Source organism: Alligator sinensis, unplaced genomic scaffold, assembly GCF_000455745.1.
Source record: "Alligator sinensis unplaced genomic scaffold, ASM45574v1 scaffold259_1, whole genome shotgun sequence".
NCBI classification, from domain to species: Eukaryota; Metazoa; Chordata; order Crocodylia; family Alligatoridae; genus Alligator; species Alligator sinensis.
This window is the reverse complement of record NW_005842430.1, coordinates 792827-813372: the sequence shown is the minus strand read 5'-3', so window position 1 is coordinate 813372 and position 20546 is coordinate 792827. Positions and strand designations below refer to the sequence as shown.

General features: G+C 39.4%; 1 protein-coding gene across 1 annotated transcript in view; it reads right to left on the bottom strand.

Annotated features, from left to right (window-relative positions):
* LOC102385129 (ADAMTS-like protein 3) overlaps window positions 1-20546 on the bottom strand; it is a 77727-nt gene that overhangs the window by 31641 nt on the left and 25540 nt on the right. Inside the window, exons 8-10 of the mRNA XM_025211785.1 lie at window positions 18811-19903; window positions 15908-16035; window positions 14697-14825 (exon numbers count right to left, since the gene is read on the bottom strand). Coding sequence (XP_025067570.1) covers window positions 14697-14825; window positions 15908-16035; window positions 18811-19903 — 1350 coding nt within the window. The remainder of the gene's footprint in view (window positions 1-14696; window positions 14826-15907; window positions 16036-18810; window positions 19904-20546) is intronic.

Genomic DNA, 20546 nt, shown 5'->3' with positions numbered 1-20546 from the left:
AGAGGCGACCTTGTGGCTGCCTATAAGTTCATCACGGGGGCACAGAAGGGAATTGGTGAGTATTTATTCACCAAGGCGCCCCCGGGGGCTACAAGAAATAATGGCCACAAGCTAGCAGAGAGCAGATTTAGATTGGACATTAGGAAGAACTTCTTCACAGTTCGAGTGGCCAGGGTCTGGAACGGGCTCCCAAGGGAGGTGGTGCTCTCCCCTACCCTGGGGGTCTTCAAGAGGAGGTTAGATGAGTATCTAGCTGGGGTCATCTAGACCCAGCGCTCTTTCCTGCTTATGCAGGGGGTCGGACTCGATGATGTATTGAGGTCCCTTCCGACCCTAACATCTATGAATCTATGAAAATGTCTAGTAAGAATACCAGAAGGCTGTTTCAGATGAGAGGCACTGAAGCAATAGCTTGTACCAGCAGCACAATAAGAGATAGAGGGTAACAATGTGATGCAGTTTTCACCACTAAAACTCTTACATTTTGTGCTTTGGAAGGCTAACCATATTCTGGTAGCTTTTATTTAAATGTTCTGTCATCTCTCCGATAGTATATTGAAATTGGGAAAATTGAAAGGGTCAGTGCTAGCACCAATACTTTTCAATGTATATACCTAAGATTTCCTGCATACATCTAAGCAATATGTGTACACTGACGATGTTGCCATAGTAGCCCAAGGAACAGACATGACAGAACTGGAAAAGACACTGAGTACTGATACAGAACTCATTGCTGTCTCCACAAGTGGTGCTTAAAGTTGAGCATCAATAAATTAGAATCATCACAATTTCACCTGGACAACTGTCTACCCAAGAGCACATTGAATATAAGAGTAGGCAACCACATCCTTGCTCATGAGCATACCCCAACCTATATTAGATTGTTTCCTCACCTATAAACATCACATCCAGAAGCTCAGCAGTAAAGTCTCTGCACAGTTAGCTGTCTTAAGATGTTTAGCCAGCATGACACGGGGGGCCAACTTCAGTGTGCTCAGAACCACTGCACTTGCAATGGTATATGCCCCAGCAGAATATTGTGATCCTATATGGTCCAGAAGTTGTTACACTGAAAAGCTCAATACTATAGTTAACAGTACACTGAGATTCATAACAGGTTATGCAACTTACACAAACAGAGAAGTCCTCCCTGTACTCTTCGGCATTAGGCCAAGTGATATAAGAAGACAGCCCCTAACATCATTACTGGCAACAGAGGCAAGAGACGATGAAAATTACCTGCTCCATCAACCATTAATTGAAGGCCTGAACAGATGGAGGCTTAAGTGGCTTAAAAATAGTAAACAGTTTGTACAAGAAGTCCACAAGCTTCTGGAAGAGGTTGAAGATGTTGAACAAAACTATGGGCAGCAACAGAGTGGGCCAACCACTGGGAAAGGTGCACAACACCAAATAAGTTCCTTACTGTACACAACCTTGACAGGGAAGCATGGGTCAAGCTAAACAAACCGAGATCTGGATATGGATGCTTCAAAACAACACTGTACATGATGAACATCTTGGACAGCTCCCTGTGTGAATGCAGTGCCCAACAAACAGCACAGCACTTAATTGAAAGTTGCAATTTCTACAAATGCCCAGATGGGGTAAGTGGAATCTGCATATTGAGCTACCATACCAAACAGTGGCTCATAGATTTGGAAGTTGATATCTGATGCCATACAAAAGAGAAAAGAGAGAGCTCTCTCCTATTATAAATCCTTAACCTCTAAGAATTGCACAAAATTCAGAATTGGCTGGTATTTGATATCCCAAATGTCAAGCTCTGACTTGTTCAAACAAACAGTGCTACCAGTGTTGAATGCTTTCTAACATTGCTCTTTTCCCACAACATCTGTCTTGAAATGAAGTTCTGCAAGCTGTTAGAGCCAGCAGATTAGGCACTTTATTGATGGCCCTTTGTTCCAGCTGCAGCAGCAGCATTATTCTTTTGAAGTTCCAAACATCCAGAGAAATCCCGCTAGATACCTGTGACATATCTGGCCCAATGTTTAGCTAAGGTGGTGTGCTATGCATGGTGCACAAGGGAAGCATGCAACAATTAAATTGTCATTAGCATAAACACTTTTTTTGTTTAAAATGTTTTACCATTAGCCATTTAAGATATAGTAGCTGCGTCTGCACATGTGGTGGACTGCACAGTTGTTACTGCACAGTCATTTAGTACTTGCTTAAGCAAGTGAGCTTATGCAAGTACTAAATACCAGCGCAGTACCATCACCGCAGTTTTTTCCTTGACACTACTGCACAGTAGCTCATTACTACTCTGCAGTACCACTGCCACGTGGTTAATGCCTGGCAATGCTACTGCATGGTGCCAATAAGCTATGTAAATTGTTGCTACTGTGCTGTAGCATATCATGTAGACATGCCCACTAGTGGGTGCTACTATGGAACCTAACCAATTATGCAGGACATTTGGAAACATCAACCATGCTGAAAGCTAATTCAGCCTCCTTTCTTCACAGATCATTGGGTAGTATTGCTTTACGGATGATGTCTTCAGGATGTGGAATGGTCGGTAAGAAGAACTTTAATATTTCATTTACTGGCTTAGCACTTTCAGTGCACACCTCAGGTTTCCTTTAATGTAACAGGAACCAGATATATTGTGGATCCTGCTATTTCACTGATGGAAAAGGCTCCCTCACCACTTTGACTATAAAGCTACTGGAGAGAAACACCCTATTGTACTATCACAACTTTTATTGCAGACAGTTTAGCAACCGGTGAATGTTTTTAGGCTCAGAAGATTTTGCTCTACTGAATAAAACAGCCCAAGTTATAAATTTACAGAGTCCACCAGAGTGTAAAAAACAAGTGGCTCTTCCAGTTTTCCAGAAGAAACTTTATACCATTTTGAGAATCCTCCTGGAATTAGGAAGAGGGCTTGTTTTAAGCACCTCTTTTTTCATTACACCCTATTTTTTTGGCTAACAGATATTATTCTTTGACATAGTCACATTTTTCCTTTACAGCACATTTTCCATCGCTATTTGAGGATTTGTATTTACAGTACAGATGGGCTGAGGAGGAGGTGTACAGATGCTGAGCTGGTTTAATCTAAGGTTTGGGTTAATAGCTAGACCACAGCCAGACTTCAGTGGCACCAAAATCTTGTGAGCAAATTACAGCCAAGAGAAATTAGCCAAAAACAGCACAGTAAAAATGGGTTTGTGTGTGGAGATTCAAAGACTAACTCCCCCAGTTTATGTGCATGTGAGGGAAGATGAGATTTAAGCTTCTGGACTAGGTTTCTTTCTATCTGATAGTCTCTAATGGTTCAGTTTTACACCAGAGATAGTATTGTTTAGTGAAAAAAACTGCATGAAATAGAGTCCCACACTGCTTTCAACACAGAATGTATGCATGCATGCCAGGTTGCAGCAGGAAGTACAAAGAGTTTGAAGAATATACCCACCTCTCATTGAAGGCTGCAAAATAGGCTATCTCCCACATTCCCTGTTTAAGTTAGACTTTCTAGAAATTAATCTTTCACAGCTTTAACTTTCTTTTCACGGAAAACAAGGAAGCAGTTTTACCTAGGGTGAAAGATAGGCCAAGTTGTTTCTCAACTAAATAAAGACTAAGGGCACCCGCATGATCCGGGGACAGCAGGACAGACCCTATGAGGAGAGGCTACAGGACCTGAACCTGTTCAGCCTTCACAAGAGAAGGCTGAGGGGGGACCTAGTGGCCATCTATAAACTTACTAGGGGGGACCAGCGGGGATTGGGAGAGACCTTGTTCCCCCAAGCGCCTCCTGGAGTAACAAGGAATAATGGCCATAAGTTGTTAGAGGGTAGGTTTAGACTAGACATCAGAAGGCACTACTTCACAGTCAGGGCGGCTAGGATCTGGAACCAACTTCCAAGGGAAGTGGTGCTGGCTCCTACCTTGGGGGTCTTTAACAGGAGGCTTGACAATTACCTAGCTGGGGTCATATGAGCCCAGTATTCTCTCCTGCCCAGGGCAGGGGGTCATACTTGAAGATCTACAAGGTCCCTTCCAACCCTACATCTATGAATCTAAGGCTGTGTTTTTTTCCAAGCTAGGTCTAAGGAGTAATGCTTCAAAAAAGCATGGACATAACTCCACGTGGCTGCTCAGCAGCCTCCTTGATTAAAATTCACAATGACAGCACTAAATAAACTAAGATCTGTCCAGCAGTGTAACCATGAGGAATAAAACAACAAAGTCTAATGTCTCTTTAAGAATACATGAAATCGAATCTGTGACAACAAGCACTATTATACGCTAACTGTAATTGAAGAGTTATGGCATGCTAATCCTACAAGGCAAAATTAGGGTTGTTTTAATACCTCTGCTCTGAATTTCTATAACTAAACATATTTCTTTTAAAGATTAACCTTAGCTGTGAATTTACTGGTCTTATGAAGATAGCTTTGGAGATTAATGCAACATGCCCAAAATTAATTTTACCCTACATTACTGGTGCATATTCTCAGCTTTACCACAGTTTTTATATGGGACTTAATATTAAATTATGCTTACCTCTTAAACAGTGTGGTACATTGCTTCCAGTTGACTTACTGGGGACCAGTTTGGGAGCCCTTTACTGAGTTTTTTTCATTTGACATTCCATATGTTTCTCCCAACCTTTGTATGGGGTGGGAATTGACCCTTTTTGGGTAGGACTGAGCTATGTGTCTATTGGCTGCATTTGCCTTGGAGTTCTTTCTGCACATGAGTGTAGGCACATCAATGTAGATGGCAGGAGCATTAGGGATAATGCTTGGTTACAGCCTAGGCTCTCTGCAGTGAGGACACAATCAGAAACAGGTTCAGGACTTTGCTGCAATCTGCTTTACCATTTTGGTGGTGCACAGAGACTATAAAGAATACAGTTGGTAGTATGCTCAGTGCTTCAAGGGTAGCCATGCCCACTTCCTACAAATCAGAGTAGCCCCTGAGCAGCCCAGAAGCTGGGAATCATAAGGATGGTATAAAGCTTTAACCTACTTTTAGAGAAACATAGTACAGTCTGGCCAGCAGTTGTTTTTTATTGCATGGTGCTTTGAGGTCTGGCAACCTGCAACCTGTAAATGGATTAAAGAAAGAAAATAGGCAATAGAAAAATATAAAATCATCCTTTGGGTGCTCCTTTACTTTCTCATTGCTTTTGGATATGGAAGCTTACACATTTCCAGCCTTTTGGACACTTCAGTTATCTGATCTTCCATATATTTCCAATGGAAGATCTATTTCTGCCTGCCTCTCATGGAAGACCTTCTTGTACTTACTGTCATTTCTGGAATAACTATCAGGAGAAACTCTTATTCTTGGAAGAGACTCAGGAAGAATTATTTTTAGAAGTGGCAATCATGACTAGAGATGAATCAGAAGGGAGTAAGGATATCAAAACTGCCAAACATTTCCAAGCAGGCACAGAGCTTGATTGGCCAATATAGAGACGATTGAATTGCTTCCAAACAGGGGTTAGAACTAAAGTTAACATGCAACTGTGGGGATACTCCAATGAAGCAAACACCATGTGCAAATTTGGAAGAAACTTTCAGACTACAAAACATCTACTGACCTACTCATGTATGTAAACCATGCACCAACTAAGCCTATAGATTGAGCAACAGTATGTGCCTATTTCTGGACCCAAATTTGAATATGACAGGTCCCAGTATTTAGCATTCATCCACTTCTCTCAGGGCACCATATAGTGAGAGTACCAAAGCATTAACATCGTTTTTACACTTCTGTTGAATAAGCTTTCATTGTGCAGCTTCCATGTAATTGCTTAAAAAAATTAAATATTATTAAACACTAATGAACTGAGATTCTGCTTTCATACTTGTATTTATTGCTGCATGATGAGCTAAATATCATAAGGTTTTGTGAGAAATTGGGCATGAAATGGTGATTTCTCCCATTCTTCCTGTGATAGGGCTCTTACAGTGCTACCAATGCAATAGTAAAAGCCATTCAATCAGCCGTGTAGACAAAATGGCATAGCTATCAAAGAGTTGTTTTTCCTACTTAGAGTGGTAGAAGCTTGTGTTTTATCCTTTAAGGATCAAGCACCTAATCTTTCCACCATGTGTAGACAAAACAAGAGGCATGTGTGGATGACACTTCAAAGCAGACTAAATGTTTTTACACCACTTTAATGGTGTCGGTATTTGCATGCCTCAGCGGCATATTGCACATTAATTCCAGCCACTGTAGGAAATTCGGCGGTGTAATGTGTCTTAAATGACTTGGGGCGCAGCAAACTAAAACTCCTTTGCAGAACAAAGCACCGGGATCCATGCAGCCCCACAGCTCTGCAGGAAGCCCTGCACGCAGCCTGATAGCAGCCTAGGAAAGCAGGCTCCACCCAAGAAAAGCAGCGAGCCTGATCTTTTTTTTTCCCCCCTCTGGAGCCTGCCTGCCTGCCTGAGCTGTGCAGGGGCCCGGTGCTTCCCTCCACGGCTGCGATGTTCCCCAGGACCACCCGAGCCAGGTGCCTGCGGGCAGGTGCCACCAGAGGGGGGGGCACGCAGCTGCCACAGAGGGAAGCACCAGCCTCCGCCCCACAGCTCAGGGACCGCTTCACCCACCGGCAGCTTGCCCTCCCCTCCCGGCCACGGGAGAAGCATGTAAGTGCAGGGTGTGTGCATGACATGGGGGTTTAATCAGTCGTAAATTGAAGCAGTGTTTTTTAAAACCTACTGCTTCAATTTAGGGCCCCTGTTTCATCTACACAAGTGCCTAAGCTTTGTATAAATATTAAAGTTTCTTTGCCATACTAAAAATACAACTATAGAATTTCCTTCTTAGTAGAGAGAAATTATAACAAAAGCCAAAATGTGACTGAAATCATTGGGCTAAAGGAGGACTTAAACAGCAGCTAGTTCTTGCCCACGCCCCTGAACTGCCCTTAGGCTGGGCTTGAAACAGTTACAAGCTTCACTGCTTACATTTTGAGGCCCCTTTACCTGACCAGAGTGTGTAAAGGCACCAAGTAATCAGCCCTGCCCAAGTGAAACAAAGATATTTCAAAAGACACTTATTTAAAATTAAAAAAAAATATTTTCCTCTAATTCATATATTTTTCTGCCTTTTTTCCTCTGAGTCAATAGGGTCTCTGCTGATGTAATTTTGCTTTTCCTGCAGATCTGTTGGTATTAGGCCAACATCTAGTTTGCTTGGCTCTACCACTCCTATTTCTATATTCTGTACTCTTCATTTTACAGTCCCTTCCTTAATCAAGGAATATAAGCGCCTTCTAAAAGTCCTTTACATAGTGTCTCTAGTGTGCTTTTATAACACCTGACGTGACTACTATACAAAATATGCCACTCAGAGCTTAACTGTTGTGAGTCCTTCTGAGAATAAATGGCAGGAATGCACATTGAGCTGTTATAATAAATGTAATATTTTTAATGTATACCTTTTGAACTCCCCTGTTTGTCATGTAAAACAAAAATCCCATTCTCCATATACATCCAACCAGCACAAAAAATATTACAGGCAGAATTCTTTTAATTCTCTGTGGTCATGCTGTGATCACTCTAACTTACACTGGAGGCTACTTTGACCACCACCCTGCCCAAGAATTAAGTAAGGCTGAAAAGTGACTCATAGCCATCTTTGTTTTCTCCAACCCCAGCTATGTTCAATGCAGCTGAGGATGAAATCTGACAGGTATCCAACCTTCCCCGAACAATCAAAGGATTCAGGAAGCCTGGGCACAATCCTGCTACTGTTGATGCCTGTGGGAGTTTTGTCATTGACTTCATTTGGTAATAGGATCATACTATGTGGCTCCAATTCAGGAAAGCACTTAGCAAATGATTAAATCCATCCCTATTAGGGAAACCAATTAGCACACTTGTAGTTAAATGTATGTATGATTGCTCTTCCTGAACAGAGATGCTTTACTGAACTGGGGTCTGATTAACTTTAAAAACTTTTAATATCAGAATTTTAATCCTGTAGTGGAGCTAAATTCTCTGTTCTTAAAAATGTCTGTTATAGACCTAAGTAGCTATAACATTTTAAAATTAGTTTAATCTATTTTTCTGACCTTAAACACAAGCTATTTTCCATTAGCACCAGAGAAGCTCTAAAATATTCAGTGTTCCATGAAAAAAAAAGTCATTTTCCACCAGGAGTGGCTCTGGAACAGCAAATGTTATGGAAAAAAATTCTAGCTCTGAAAGGGCTGTGAAACACGTGTCTAAAAAAAAAAATCTGCACTATAGGGTGCCCTTAAAATATTCAGTGTTCAAAAACAAATTTCCTCCAACCTTGAAAGCCCTATGAAATATTACACACTATAAAAATCTTGGCTAACTAACTGGTTGCTCTAAAACATTGGATATGTCTTCAGAACTTTTTTCCTCAGCTATGTAGAATCTCATAAAGTTCTGTGTTTCCCATTCAGGAGCAAGGCAGAATTGTACTGGCACAAACCACTTTTTGTTAAACACTTTCTTTTTCTAAAAGTTTACCTAACTTTAAAGGCTAATTTAGCATGCCATCCTTAAGAGGAAATATACTGTAGTTCACTAATCTACTCAATGACTATCATCTGAACAATGCTTGCCATGGAATCGCTTAGATCCATAGTAGTTAGTTTAACATTTTACTTCTTATAACATTTTTGAGTTCACTTCAAATGGTCTCTTCTCTCTGTTAGAAGCCATATAAATACCTCTATATTCACCTGAGTTTTCCTATAGCCAGAAATGCACATGTTTTCCTTGGGCCCAATTCTTGCAGATAATCACAAAGATCATGTTGAGTTTATATGGGGCAGAATATGTTCCCATTTGGTTCTCTGTTTGCCAGAACTGAAACACATTCTCTCTATGAACAGAATTTTAAGACTATGATTTTCAAAATTAGGCACCTAAAATTAGGCTTCTAATAGTCAGACATCTACATGAATGTAAAAGTTAGGCATCTACAAAAATGCAAAGTTCAGGGAAGGCTCAGCCTTTAGGTCACATTTATAGAGACAGCTGAAGACTGACTTATTTTGATCTACATCTGTAAAGGGGAGTATAAGAGAGAGCATTATCTGGTTGTGCCCCTACAACTTAAAATACAAGCAGTTTCACCAATTCAGACATCTGCTGAACTCTCCTTCTGCATAAGCCATGAGCTGCTTATGTGAGCAGAGCCCCTGACAGAGATTCTGTTGGAGCTAAATACGACAGTCCTGGCACCATACTGTTGCCTTCAGAAGGAGTTTGCATGAGTAAAAGCTATAGGAAAAATGGTATTTAGTTTCTAAATCTTAATTATCCCTAGCTAGAGCTTGATTTTCAGATGAATGTGGTCTCAAATTTATGTTTCCTTTTTCTTAAAATGGTGTTAAAGTTTCTGTTTTATGCACCATCCCCTCTAGCTCCATATCTGGGACACATCTCTTAGTGAGTCCACAAGGGGGACAAGATGATTACAAGGTCTCCACTAGCATCCAAAAGAATCTTAAAGACCCAGGAAGATTTCAAACTATCAGTATGTTGTGGGTCTGTAACTCTTACCCATTTTTTATGGTGGCGGTAATGGCAATGAATGGGATTTCTCTTTTCCAGCCCATTCCTATTTCTGTCACAAAATGATTACTGGACTCTTTATGAGGGGGACCTTATAGACAGCTCTTGCCTTAGTCCCCTTCCTGTAGGTTTTTCCCATAGAGGGGGTTAATCTGGTTCTTAAAGTATGTCTACAGAATGAAACAAAAATGTGATTGTAGCATGAGTTAGACCCATGCCCACAACAAGCCTGGTATGTTTTCTAGATTCTCGCCTGTACTGTGCTATCTTCATCACTACTGTTACCCATGCTAGCTGGTTGGGCCGTGTGAAGCTTCAGTCGCTGATTCGATTCAAAGGAGATTCGGCTCGATTCAGCAGCCAAATCTCCAAATCTGAATCAAATCAGGAGACCCATTAATCTCTCCGAATTGAATTGGAAGCCTCCGATTCAATTCAGAGAGATTCGATGATTCGGCCATAGACACAGCTTTATATGTTTTTTCTACATACCTCAAGGTACCAGGCAGCTCATGAACACTGAGATGGTAGGGTGGATGGAGCGTCCCACAGGAGTGTGGAGGGGCCCCCCCATGTGCTCTGTGGTGGACCTGGAAGTGGACCAGAAGTACTTCTGGTCCACTTCTGGGTCTGCTACAGAGTGTGCGGGGGACCTCCCCCAGCCCCAGCTCGGCAACAAGTGCCCCCTGGGTCTGGGGGGGCACCTGCCAAGCTGGGGAGACACAGGGGGAGTCCCCTGCACGCTCAGTGGTGGACCCAGAATTCACGAGCTGCACCTGGTACCTCGAGGTATGTAGAAAAAACATTTAAAGCTGTGTCTATAGCCAAATCGCTGATTTTCTGAATCAGAAGTGAATCTTCAGATTCGGCTGAATCAAATCGGGACAGTGATCTGAATCAGCTAATTGAATCACTGTGCCCTGAATCGGGCCGAATCCGAATCTGAATTGAATACAGCCCATTTTGCACACCCCTACTAGCTGTACTGAAGCTAGCACAGTCATTCCTACTGAGGTGGCAACTGAATCTTCATCTTGCTCAACAGCAATGGCAACGTCATTAATGGAAGACCTATAGGTATGAAGGAAGTAAACCTAAAAGGATTTGATACAAAGAAATATTCCAGAAATCAGGAGTTTGAGGCAAATAAGCTAAGAAAAGATATGGAAAGAAGGAAGCATGAAAAGACAATATAAACATGTAACATTTTACAATCAGGCCATATGGCAGACAGAGGCACAGGACAAAAGCTTTCCTTTCATTAATCTACTTATGAAAAGGAAAATACTGTACTGCATTCTTTCCAATTTGTTTGCTTTTTTTTAACAAATATACAAGACTTTTGAAACCCAATATTAACTTGCTTTTTGACTCATGCAAGTAAAGCCAAACAACACAAAAAATCACGTCTAGAGATGTTATTGGTATTATTTTTATCCAGATGATTTCTGAAATGAAAAATAAAATAAAGAAATAAAGAATATCAAAGTCACTTTTAGAATAGTGCAGGTAAATGTAAGGAACAGATGCAAGACCAAATTGCTGCCTTCATTTCCAAGTGCTTCAACCATGCGGACTTGCTCATTGGATAGCATGTAACTGCCCCACGTTTGTAAAATGTGTGTGTAAACAAGTTAATTTCTAACAAGTTAATACTACCGATTCAATATATTTTGCATTCTGCTTAATAGATTTTTAAAGGCACCTTATTAATGAAGCTGCTAAAGTACATTCAGCACTGTACAGTATATGAAGATGTCCTGACTCTTAAAGTTTCCAATATGAATACATTCAGAGATCAAATAAAATGTATGTAGTATAAACAACTTTGCACACCACGGATTTCCCTTCTATTATCTCACCAGAAGGTGGCATACAATACACAGTTTATACATATTTTTACTTTTTTTTTTCAAATTCTTTTCTATTTTTCTTCAGCTTAGAACTTTCAACCTTTTACAATAAAGAGTCTGACAGTTTTAGTTGATTTTAAGTAATAATCACAAAAGATCCTTTCTGCAAATACAATAACTGTTATCCAAAAGCAACCTGGAGCAACTAGTATTGATATTTATACAATGCATTGATATATATACCATGCATTTATACCATACTATTGAAAAGCAGTTGGCTGTAACAGTGGAACATCAATCTGTCCAGAATGTTATGAACATCTCTTAACATATGTATTGTGAAAGTGAGTTTATTACAATTAGTGAAAAAATATTTTTATTATAAATGAAAAAGAAAATAAAAGTATACATTATTAGCTTCACCAAATTAGCAGAAATAACTTTCTTAACCCTTGCCCTAATAGTCTGTTACTTATTAGGATGTGTGTGTGCTTTATATCACATCCCCTTTTTTTGTAATTTGAAACCGAGTAGGGTGTGAGAGTCTTTTGATGGAAGCAAAAATAAAACAGCAGCACAAGAAAAAATGTGTTCAACTTGCTTAGATTACATAGAATATTAAATATTTTTGTTTGATGGTATAACATTTCTCTATGTATCTAAGCCTAATAAGCCTGGCTTCCCTAAATCCTTTGTTAGAAAGAATTAATCTGATGGCTTTGTTGACCATGAATAATTCACCAAAAGAGCATATCCTGCAGTCATTAGCTAGCCACTAGGTGATGCTGCTAAATATATCCTTCCCCCTATCACCACCTCTTGAGCTCCTAGCATCTTCTTTCCTAATTTACATGGCAGGCTGCTCCTGATGTCCCCTTCTTCAGCATGAGGGCACATTGGTCTGTTATACCAGCCATCAAGGAGGTTTTTTCCTTTTCTAATATTTTCTTTACATTTCAGAAAATTACCTGCAGAGGGAGTCACGGCCTCTTGGCTACTAAAGGAGGAGTCTACCTTCAAATCAATCTGCTAACTAGGCACTGGAGATGTGGAGAAAAATTAATAAAACAATCAATCCTACAGACTAGTTGTAATTGTTGATATCATATACATTGCTTCCAGAAAATATATCTGAATAAATATTCAGCCAAATACATTTTTAAAATGTCTCAACAGCACTTTGCAAAGCCTGGAAAATATTGACAACACTGGTTTACAGGTGGATCAATTCACCAAGTTAGTGGCAGAGTCGAGATGAGATTAGAGCTCAAACATCATGGGTGGAAGTCCACTGCTCCAACCAGGAGAATCTGAAAATTCTACGTGATAATAAAAAACATTCCTCCTATCACTCTATCCATTACTCCATCTATATGTTAGAGCACAGGAGCTTCAGTTTAACCATTTACAAAAGTGGTGTTCATATATATGTTCAACTTCAGTTTTAGTCAAAAGCTGTTTATTCTTCACCTAGCCCCAGATTTACAAAGACATTTATTTGCATGCTTCATTTTAAGTGTGTGCTGAATTTCATGGGGACGAGTCACATGATCAGATTTAGGCACTTGTTTAGATGACTGCACAATCAGCATCTTTATAAAGCACAAAAATTACCAATTTTTACAGCTTACTTTTTAAGAAAGTAAGCTGTAGGGTATCCTGCATACTCATCAGTATTTTTAGGTAATTGGTAAACAGTATATTACTAATATTCAGAAGTTTTCGCTTTTGCCAAAAAGCAAATCTGGCAAGTTTGCTCCCCTCTCTTTGGATTAATAAGCTTTGTAGAAAATAAGGCTATTAAATTATCTACTACAAGGGCAATTCAATGGTGTACTATTTTTGATTAAATAAAGGAAATCAGAAAAATTGTCCTTACCTTATTTTGTAAGTTAATTTTTCTGCTTTTAGCCTGACTGAAATTTTAAAATGCGCAAGCTGTAGTTGTAGTTCTAGTTCACAAATAATAATATCCACTTCCTCAGTAATTATAGGAAATAAAGCAATCAGATAAATCATTTTAAGTCAACACTAATGTCTTAACATAACTAATGTCTGGCGCACTAACACATAAAACTGTGAAGTATTTGCAAGATAAAAAGTCCCATGTGCAAATATTAATTGATATTCAAATAGCTAAATGCACACTCTTCCTAGCAAAACTAACATTAACAGTGTGATTTTAACTTTCTGCTGATTTTGAGATGCTGGTCAGTTGTATATAGAATATATAGCCAAAGTATATTGTATATTGCCAAAGTATAGCAGGAAAACATTACTTCACTGAAGAATTAGCGTTGGTACAAACAGTGAATAGCTGAGCCTCATGTCCCAATATCCATCAGTCTGGCATCACTTTGCATATAGAACTATTTACATTAATACATTTCTATCATTATCTGGGTCTAACATCAACATCTTTCTTTTTGTAGTAACTGAAAGGAAAATAAAATTTCCCCAAAGCAATAAAAATGGAAATGGCACACTGAGTTGTCTAAACATTTATTTTCAATCAGTTGTAACTATCACTGTTTCCAAGCACTAGTGAGAAGTTACTGGGACCATTCTAGCTGAACACTCACCTCCATGCTCTTGATTAAATGACACACAAAATGTTGACCCGTGTTTTATTATAATAACTGGCAAAATACTATTGTTTTCATTAATTAAATTGTAAGGAGATTAGTTTAAACTACCATAATGAAGAGATTAAACGGTAAAATATCCACTTCCCCTGTACAACCTAAGATCTAGAAAATAGGATTGCTTAAAAATGTAGCTTCTGTTCAGCATAAGTGCTGTGCCAAAGATGTTGAGCTACAGAAGCATTGCAAGTTTCTGTGGCTTGGCATCTAAGCAACCTAATCTTCTGTGTCTTGAAGCCACAGGAGACTGATTGTAATTGGTATCCTGATTTTGCCAACCACTTTAAAATTTGTAGAAGTGAGACATGAGACTTCATTTTCCAGATGCACAAGCCTCTCAGATTAGAGGAAGGTGCTATCAAAGTGAAGCAGATTTTCTGATAGGCACATCAGCTTGCTGTGAAACCAACTTATCTGCTCACCATAATCCCTTTTGTGGGCATAAAAGACTGGTGGACTATAGTTCACCTAACAGAAGAACGTATTTTTAAAGCAAGAGTCCATGCGGTACGTGAGAGAAACAGAGAAAAGATGTGGGGTGGATATGGAAGACATGACTAATAAAAATAACTAATGATTAATGCTCTACCGATTATACTTGTACCATACTCCAACACAAACAATAAACTAACTTCAGCCAAGTTGTTGCTTACCTTTCACTGGACATTCAATTGTAATGTTTGCTCCAGTTCTTGTCACTATTGTACCTCCAACAGTTACAGAGAAATTACTGTCGTCCAGATTTGTGACATTCATTCCATGGGACAAAATGATGGGAACCTCTGCAGAACAGGAGTTAATGAATGATGAGTTTAAATATCTTTTTCAGTTTTATTTTCTTTGTAAACCCCATATTTAAATCATTGCTGTTCAGAGCAGAAATAAGTTTGAAAAGATGAATATAGATTTTCAAGTGGACCAGCTATCACAAAAACAAACAAAATGTTAGGGATTATTAGGAAGGGAACTGTGAACAAAACTGAAAGTATTGTTATACCCCTTTATAAGTCCATGATGCATCCACACTTTGAATACTGTGCCCAGTTCTGGTCCCCACCCCTCAAAAATGGTACAAAAGAACTAGGGAAGGTACAGAGAAAGGCAACAAGGATGATTAGTAGTATAGAGGGCCTTCCAAAGGAGGTGAAACTAAAGTAGCTAGTCCTATTCAGTTTAGAAAAGAGACACTTGAGGGAGGAGGCGTGATAAAGGTTTACAATCTCATAGAATCATAGAAAATTAGGGTGTGCTAAATGGCAAAGAGAAAGTAAAGAGGGATTTATTATTTACTATCTCAATACAAAAACTAAGGGTTACAAAATTAAATTAGTGGGTAGTAAGGTTAAAACTAACAAAAGGAAGTTCTTTTTTGCAGAGCATATCATTAAAGTGTGGAACTCATTGCCACTAGATGTTGTGGAAGGTGACAGTTTAGGTAGATTCAAAAAGGGATTGGACAAATTTTTTTGAGGAAAGGGGCATCAGTTGCTATGGAGCAGGGGAATTAGAGATACAGCTTCTGAATTAAAACTTTGTTGACCTTAAATGCTAAAGGCTGCAAGTGAGAGTTGAACAGTGGAAAAAAAACCCTGGTCATACCCAGGTCACTCTCTGCCACTGTGTGACCCTGGATACTGAGAAAGTTGGACCTATAGTCTGACCCAGTAAATAGCAATTCTTATGTTCTTATGTATTTAAACTCAGCTCGTGCCTGCTGTAGTCCTAACTGAAGTCGCATTTAAGAGCAAGAAGAAAACCTAGCTACAGATGGCCACAAATGCATGAACTGCAGACATAATCCAACTCTTTTTCATGGGAGTGGGAAACGGGTATTAGCAGCACAGAATGTCATGATAAGCATTACCTGCATACAGGAGTAAAGAAGTTTCCATATCAAAACCGAAGTCATTAACAACCATGCATCCATACACACCAGCCTGCTTTTGGCTAGGATTTAGAATGTGTACTTTTCCAACACCATCCAAAACCACTCTGCAAAATGTTTCAGAAAAAAAAGGGTTAGCTCAGATAGGAGAAAACCCATTTGCCCATATCCTTCTAACAGATCTCAGCTCTCTCTTAAAGAACATGGGAAGAAGAATTCTTCTATCAAGGATGCAGCAGAACTACTGTGCAAAAGTCACTCTAGCTCAACAAATGGAATAGTCTCCATGCCTTTTCTTTGGTGATGAGGGCCAGCATTTAAGGTGTGTATAGGAATGGCTCAGCAGCTCATCTCAACTCCGAAAAGGATTGTGGAGTTTCAGTCTGTTTCCTGTAAGTAATCCACAGAACCTGCATGTCTTTATCAAACCCTTTCCTCTCACTGTGTGGCACAACAATACAGGTTCTACCATCTAAGGACTCTCCAAACTCAATAAAAGAAGGTGCAGAATTTGATCTATAACAAGCATGTCCACAGGAAATTAGCTTTAAAAATGTGTGCGTGTGTGTACACCACACACATGACTGGTAGGGAGGGCACGGGGACATGTGCCCCCTCTGAGAGGGCTGTCCCCACCAGCGGCTTCTGCGGGTGCTCACCAGCCCTGTCCCCGCCACTGACACTGCTGACGTTTTCTGCAGGTGCTTGCCAGCCCTGACCCCACCGCCGACACTGCTTCTGGCTTCTGTGGGTGCCCCCACAGACTCAAGAGGCACCAGTCGCCTGTACACACACACACATTTTTGGGGGGAAGAGTTACTCTAGGTGCTATCTGTGTTGTTTTTCAGCATAGTTGGTTTGTCACATGAGACCAGCACATTTGGGAACAACATTGCAAAATAGCTGGATTACTAATGAAAAGTCTTGGGTCTGTTAAATAATCTCTTCCTTACTGGCAAGATTGTTGGTTTTCAGCAGAGGGAAGAAACGAAGATGAGAAATTTGAAAATTTTGGGTACGTGCAGAGGTTTGCCGCATCCAATCTACAATAACAAAGCTTGCTTTAAGCCGCAAGATCATAGATCGGGAGTGATGTGTGCAGACATTTGCTGGTTCTGGAAGCCATGCTAGGAACTTGGTGTAAATAACTTGGGGTAGGTGGAGTTGTCGGGGAGATCATGGGGGCTAGCAGGTCCACAGCGAAGTCTGGTGGGATCAGGGAGGGCTGGCAGGTCATGTGGGGGCTGCTGGTTTAGGGGGGGAGGTGTCAGATGGCTATAAATAGTCAGGCAGAGTTGAGGGGTAGGATTCCCTACTCCAGGGCTGCACTCTGAACATGTGCAAACATTCAATATATAGGACTAACTTATTCATGATCTCAGGTGAACTGACTTAGATCATGCCCACCATTTTTTTTTTGTCTTTATGTTACTTTAGCTACCATACATATACATGCGTACGTAAATTGTGGATCTGACATCATCCTTAATGTATTAATCTTGTAAAACTAAGAACTACATTGCACAAAAAATCAAAATGAGTGTGTTTATAGCACCAAAGAAGCCCTCTTTTGTGCCTGGAAGAAAACATGGTCTTCATTCACCCACTGAACTAATTAACCAAGCAGCATCCATATCTAAAACACTCATTTTTATATATATAGTGGTATTTAATCTCATGTCTCTTACAAAAATCAGAGAAGTTGCTAGCTGCCAGTGAAGATCTGAAATACTTAACGATAGGAGTCTGGGTTAGAGTGAGGGTAATTTTAACTGTAAACATTAGAACTATAAAAGAGACTCTTGTATCGATAAAAAAACTCATCATGTGCAAAAAATGAAAACATCAGTTGCAACAAATTAACAGGAAATTACATATTCCTCACTAAGTAGGAGCAACCTGGTTCCAGAAATATTTTCACTTTCAAAATGTCTTATTTTTTGATGTTTTTACTTTAACTGATAGCCCTGCAGAACTACATTTTTCTTGGCAAAATGGTTAATCAGTTAAGGATGTTGAGAAATATCCAAAAATACCTTTATCAGTTCAGAATCATTTTTTCATTACTCAAGAGCTAGTAACAATTCCAAGAGGCAAACACATGAAACTAATGTTAATATTATCAGTCTCTCACTTCTCAAATTTTCTCATTTACCAGCAGTAAAGTAAAAGTATTTGGTCACAGTTGAGCAAACATCTGAACATATACTTGGCTCCCTCTTTGCTACAGGTATATTTCCAAATTGTAGTTATAACACAGGGTCCCTTTATCTTTAATGGAACAATCTGTAGATTGTCTTTAAAACTGTCTTAAAGGCTATGCTTAGTTTCTAACATGGTATCATGTTGTACAAATTATGCCAATGGGTACATCTAAAACTTCCTTCTATTTTTAGATCTACTAATATCTTCAGACATATTTACTATAGATAAAATAGGGAATATTTAAAATGAGGACTAGCAGTATCTCAAGCACTGGCAGGAACTTCTAATAGTGTACTATGTGATGTGATATATCAAAATGATCTCACAGGCTTTTTCTTTCTATATTTTAATATAAATCTATTTATTCTCCAATGTAGCTAAATTAATTTAGATTGAATAGAGAAATCACAATAAATATATAAAACATATTTTCATTTCTAATAGAAAAATCAATCCTGCCATATAACGTTGTAGAATTGGACATGCATAATTTCATTCATAAAATTATTTGTAAGATGCTGGAAAACGTTTGAAAAAATATAAAATTTTAGAAATAAAATGCACAAGGCTCACAGTCATCTTATTTTTACTGTAACATACTTCAATATGATATAAGAGAGGGAATTTGTTGGGGACAAGAGAATTATTTAGAAATAAAAGAATCCATGTTCACTTACTTCTCAGACGATTTTAATACTTCACCATCTTTTGTCCAAGTATATTTAGGCTCACGAATGCCAGTGGCTTCACACAGTAAAATGACAGCATGTGTATTCTTGGTCAGAAAAACTGTATTTCCAATACGTACAGTTACTGTTCGATTCAATAAGATTCTGGGAATTTGCTTTTGTCTTATAATAATTGGAACCTTTTTATCATATGTCAACTTATTCATGGTTTTTGTGTTGAAACGTTCAGATACATTTGGTGATTTGGCAGTAAGTTTTGAGGCCAACAATTCTTCCTGTGAATCTTTCCACTTTTCAGTAGTAGGCTGTGGTAGTCTAGATAATTCAGCAACTAATCGATATATGACCTGGGATGCCAAATCATCATCGACTTCTCCAGCTTCAATGAGCTGACTCATATTCCTTATCAGTTCTTCAAACTGTACAGTATCCATGCTGTAAGCACCTTGAAGAATTGCTGCCTCCAGACGTCTATTTCTGAACCCATGTGAGCTGTATTTTTCAGCTGAATTCCTCCCAGGGTTTTCAAGATTTCTCAGGAATGGCTGGTCATTAACTTGTCCATCATCCAAATATAGCTCATGCTTTCTACTCCACATTTGCCACATTTTACTCATTTTATGCCATTTGGCTCCAAAGCTGTTGGACTCATTGTGATCTGTGTTACTGTTCTCACTGGCATGTTTTCTAAGATTTGGAGATTCTATTAATCTGTTGTCAGTGCCAATAAGTTTGAGAACAAACGTTTCATACATGGAGCCTGCAATGCACCTATACACTCCAATATCTGTAGCCTCAAGGTTATGTATTTTCAGTGAACCTGATTTAGTGATGCCAAGTCTTTTAGAGTACTGTAAACGCTGTCCATCCTTCTCCCACTGGATAAGGGACTTCTGAAACCTTCGTACTGGGCACTTAATTACAACAGATGTTTTTGGAAGAAGATAGGCTCGACTTCCGATGGTAAAATTAATGCGCTTTTCTCGTCTCGTTTGTATGTAGACTCGATGGATGCTGACAATTTGAGGTCTATCAGCAGAATACTTTTCTGGAAGTTTGGGCTTCATTTCTTGTTTAATCTCTGAAACAGCAATGAAGTGTTGAAAAGGACTGAGTTACTGCCCTAGAAAACTCTGCTTTACAATGAATGCTGAATCCCACCATTCTTTCTGACTTGATTCAGGTCAATTCAAAATTGCTGAGCTTTTATCTATGTCACACAAGCACTCAAACAGGAAAAACAAGAAAATCATATCATTTTCTGGCTCCACTTTAGGTGTGCTCCTGCTTCTCCCCAAACTTCCAGAAGCCAGTTCTTGTGAAAAAATGGGAACAAATGAACAATACATACCTGTATGCAGGATAGTGCTTGGACAGGGGAAAAGAGAGAAAGAAGCTAACTGTTATAGTTGCAAGGCAAGACAAGGGAAAGGAACTGGGAAAGGAATGGAAAAAATGACTCACAGGTTGAAGCACACCATTGGGCACTGCTCCAAGTGGAGGTGGCTTAGATAACAAACCCTATTAGTAAAGCAGGCCTCTCTTTTTTGAAGTTGGCTGGCCCACATATGGTACCCAACATGGCAGCATCATGAGAGACATAAGTGGGAGCCAAAGAAGATGCAAGGAAAAACAAGGCCATGTTACTGTCACTGGACAGGTGATTGCAACTTTGGCCTGAGGAAAATTTGATCAAAAACTACTACCATTGTAAAGGAAAGAGT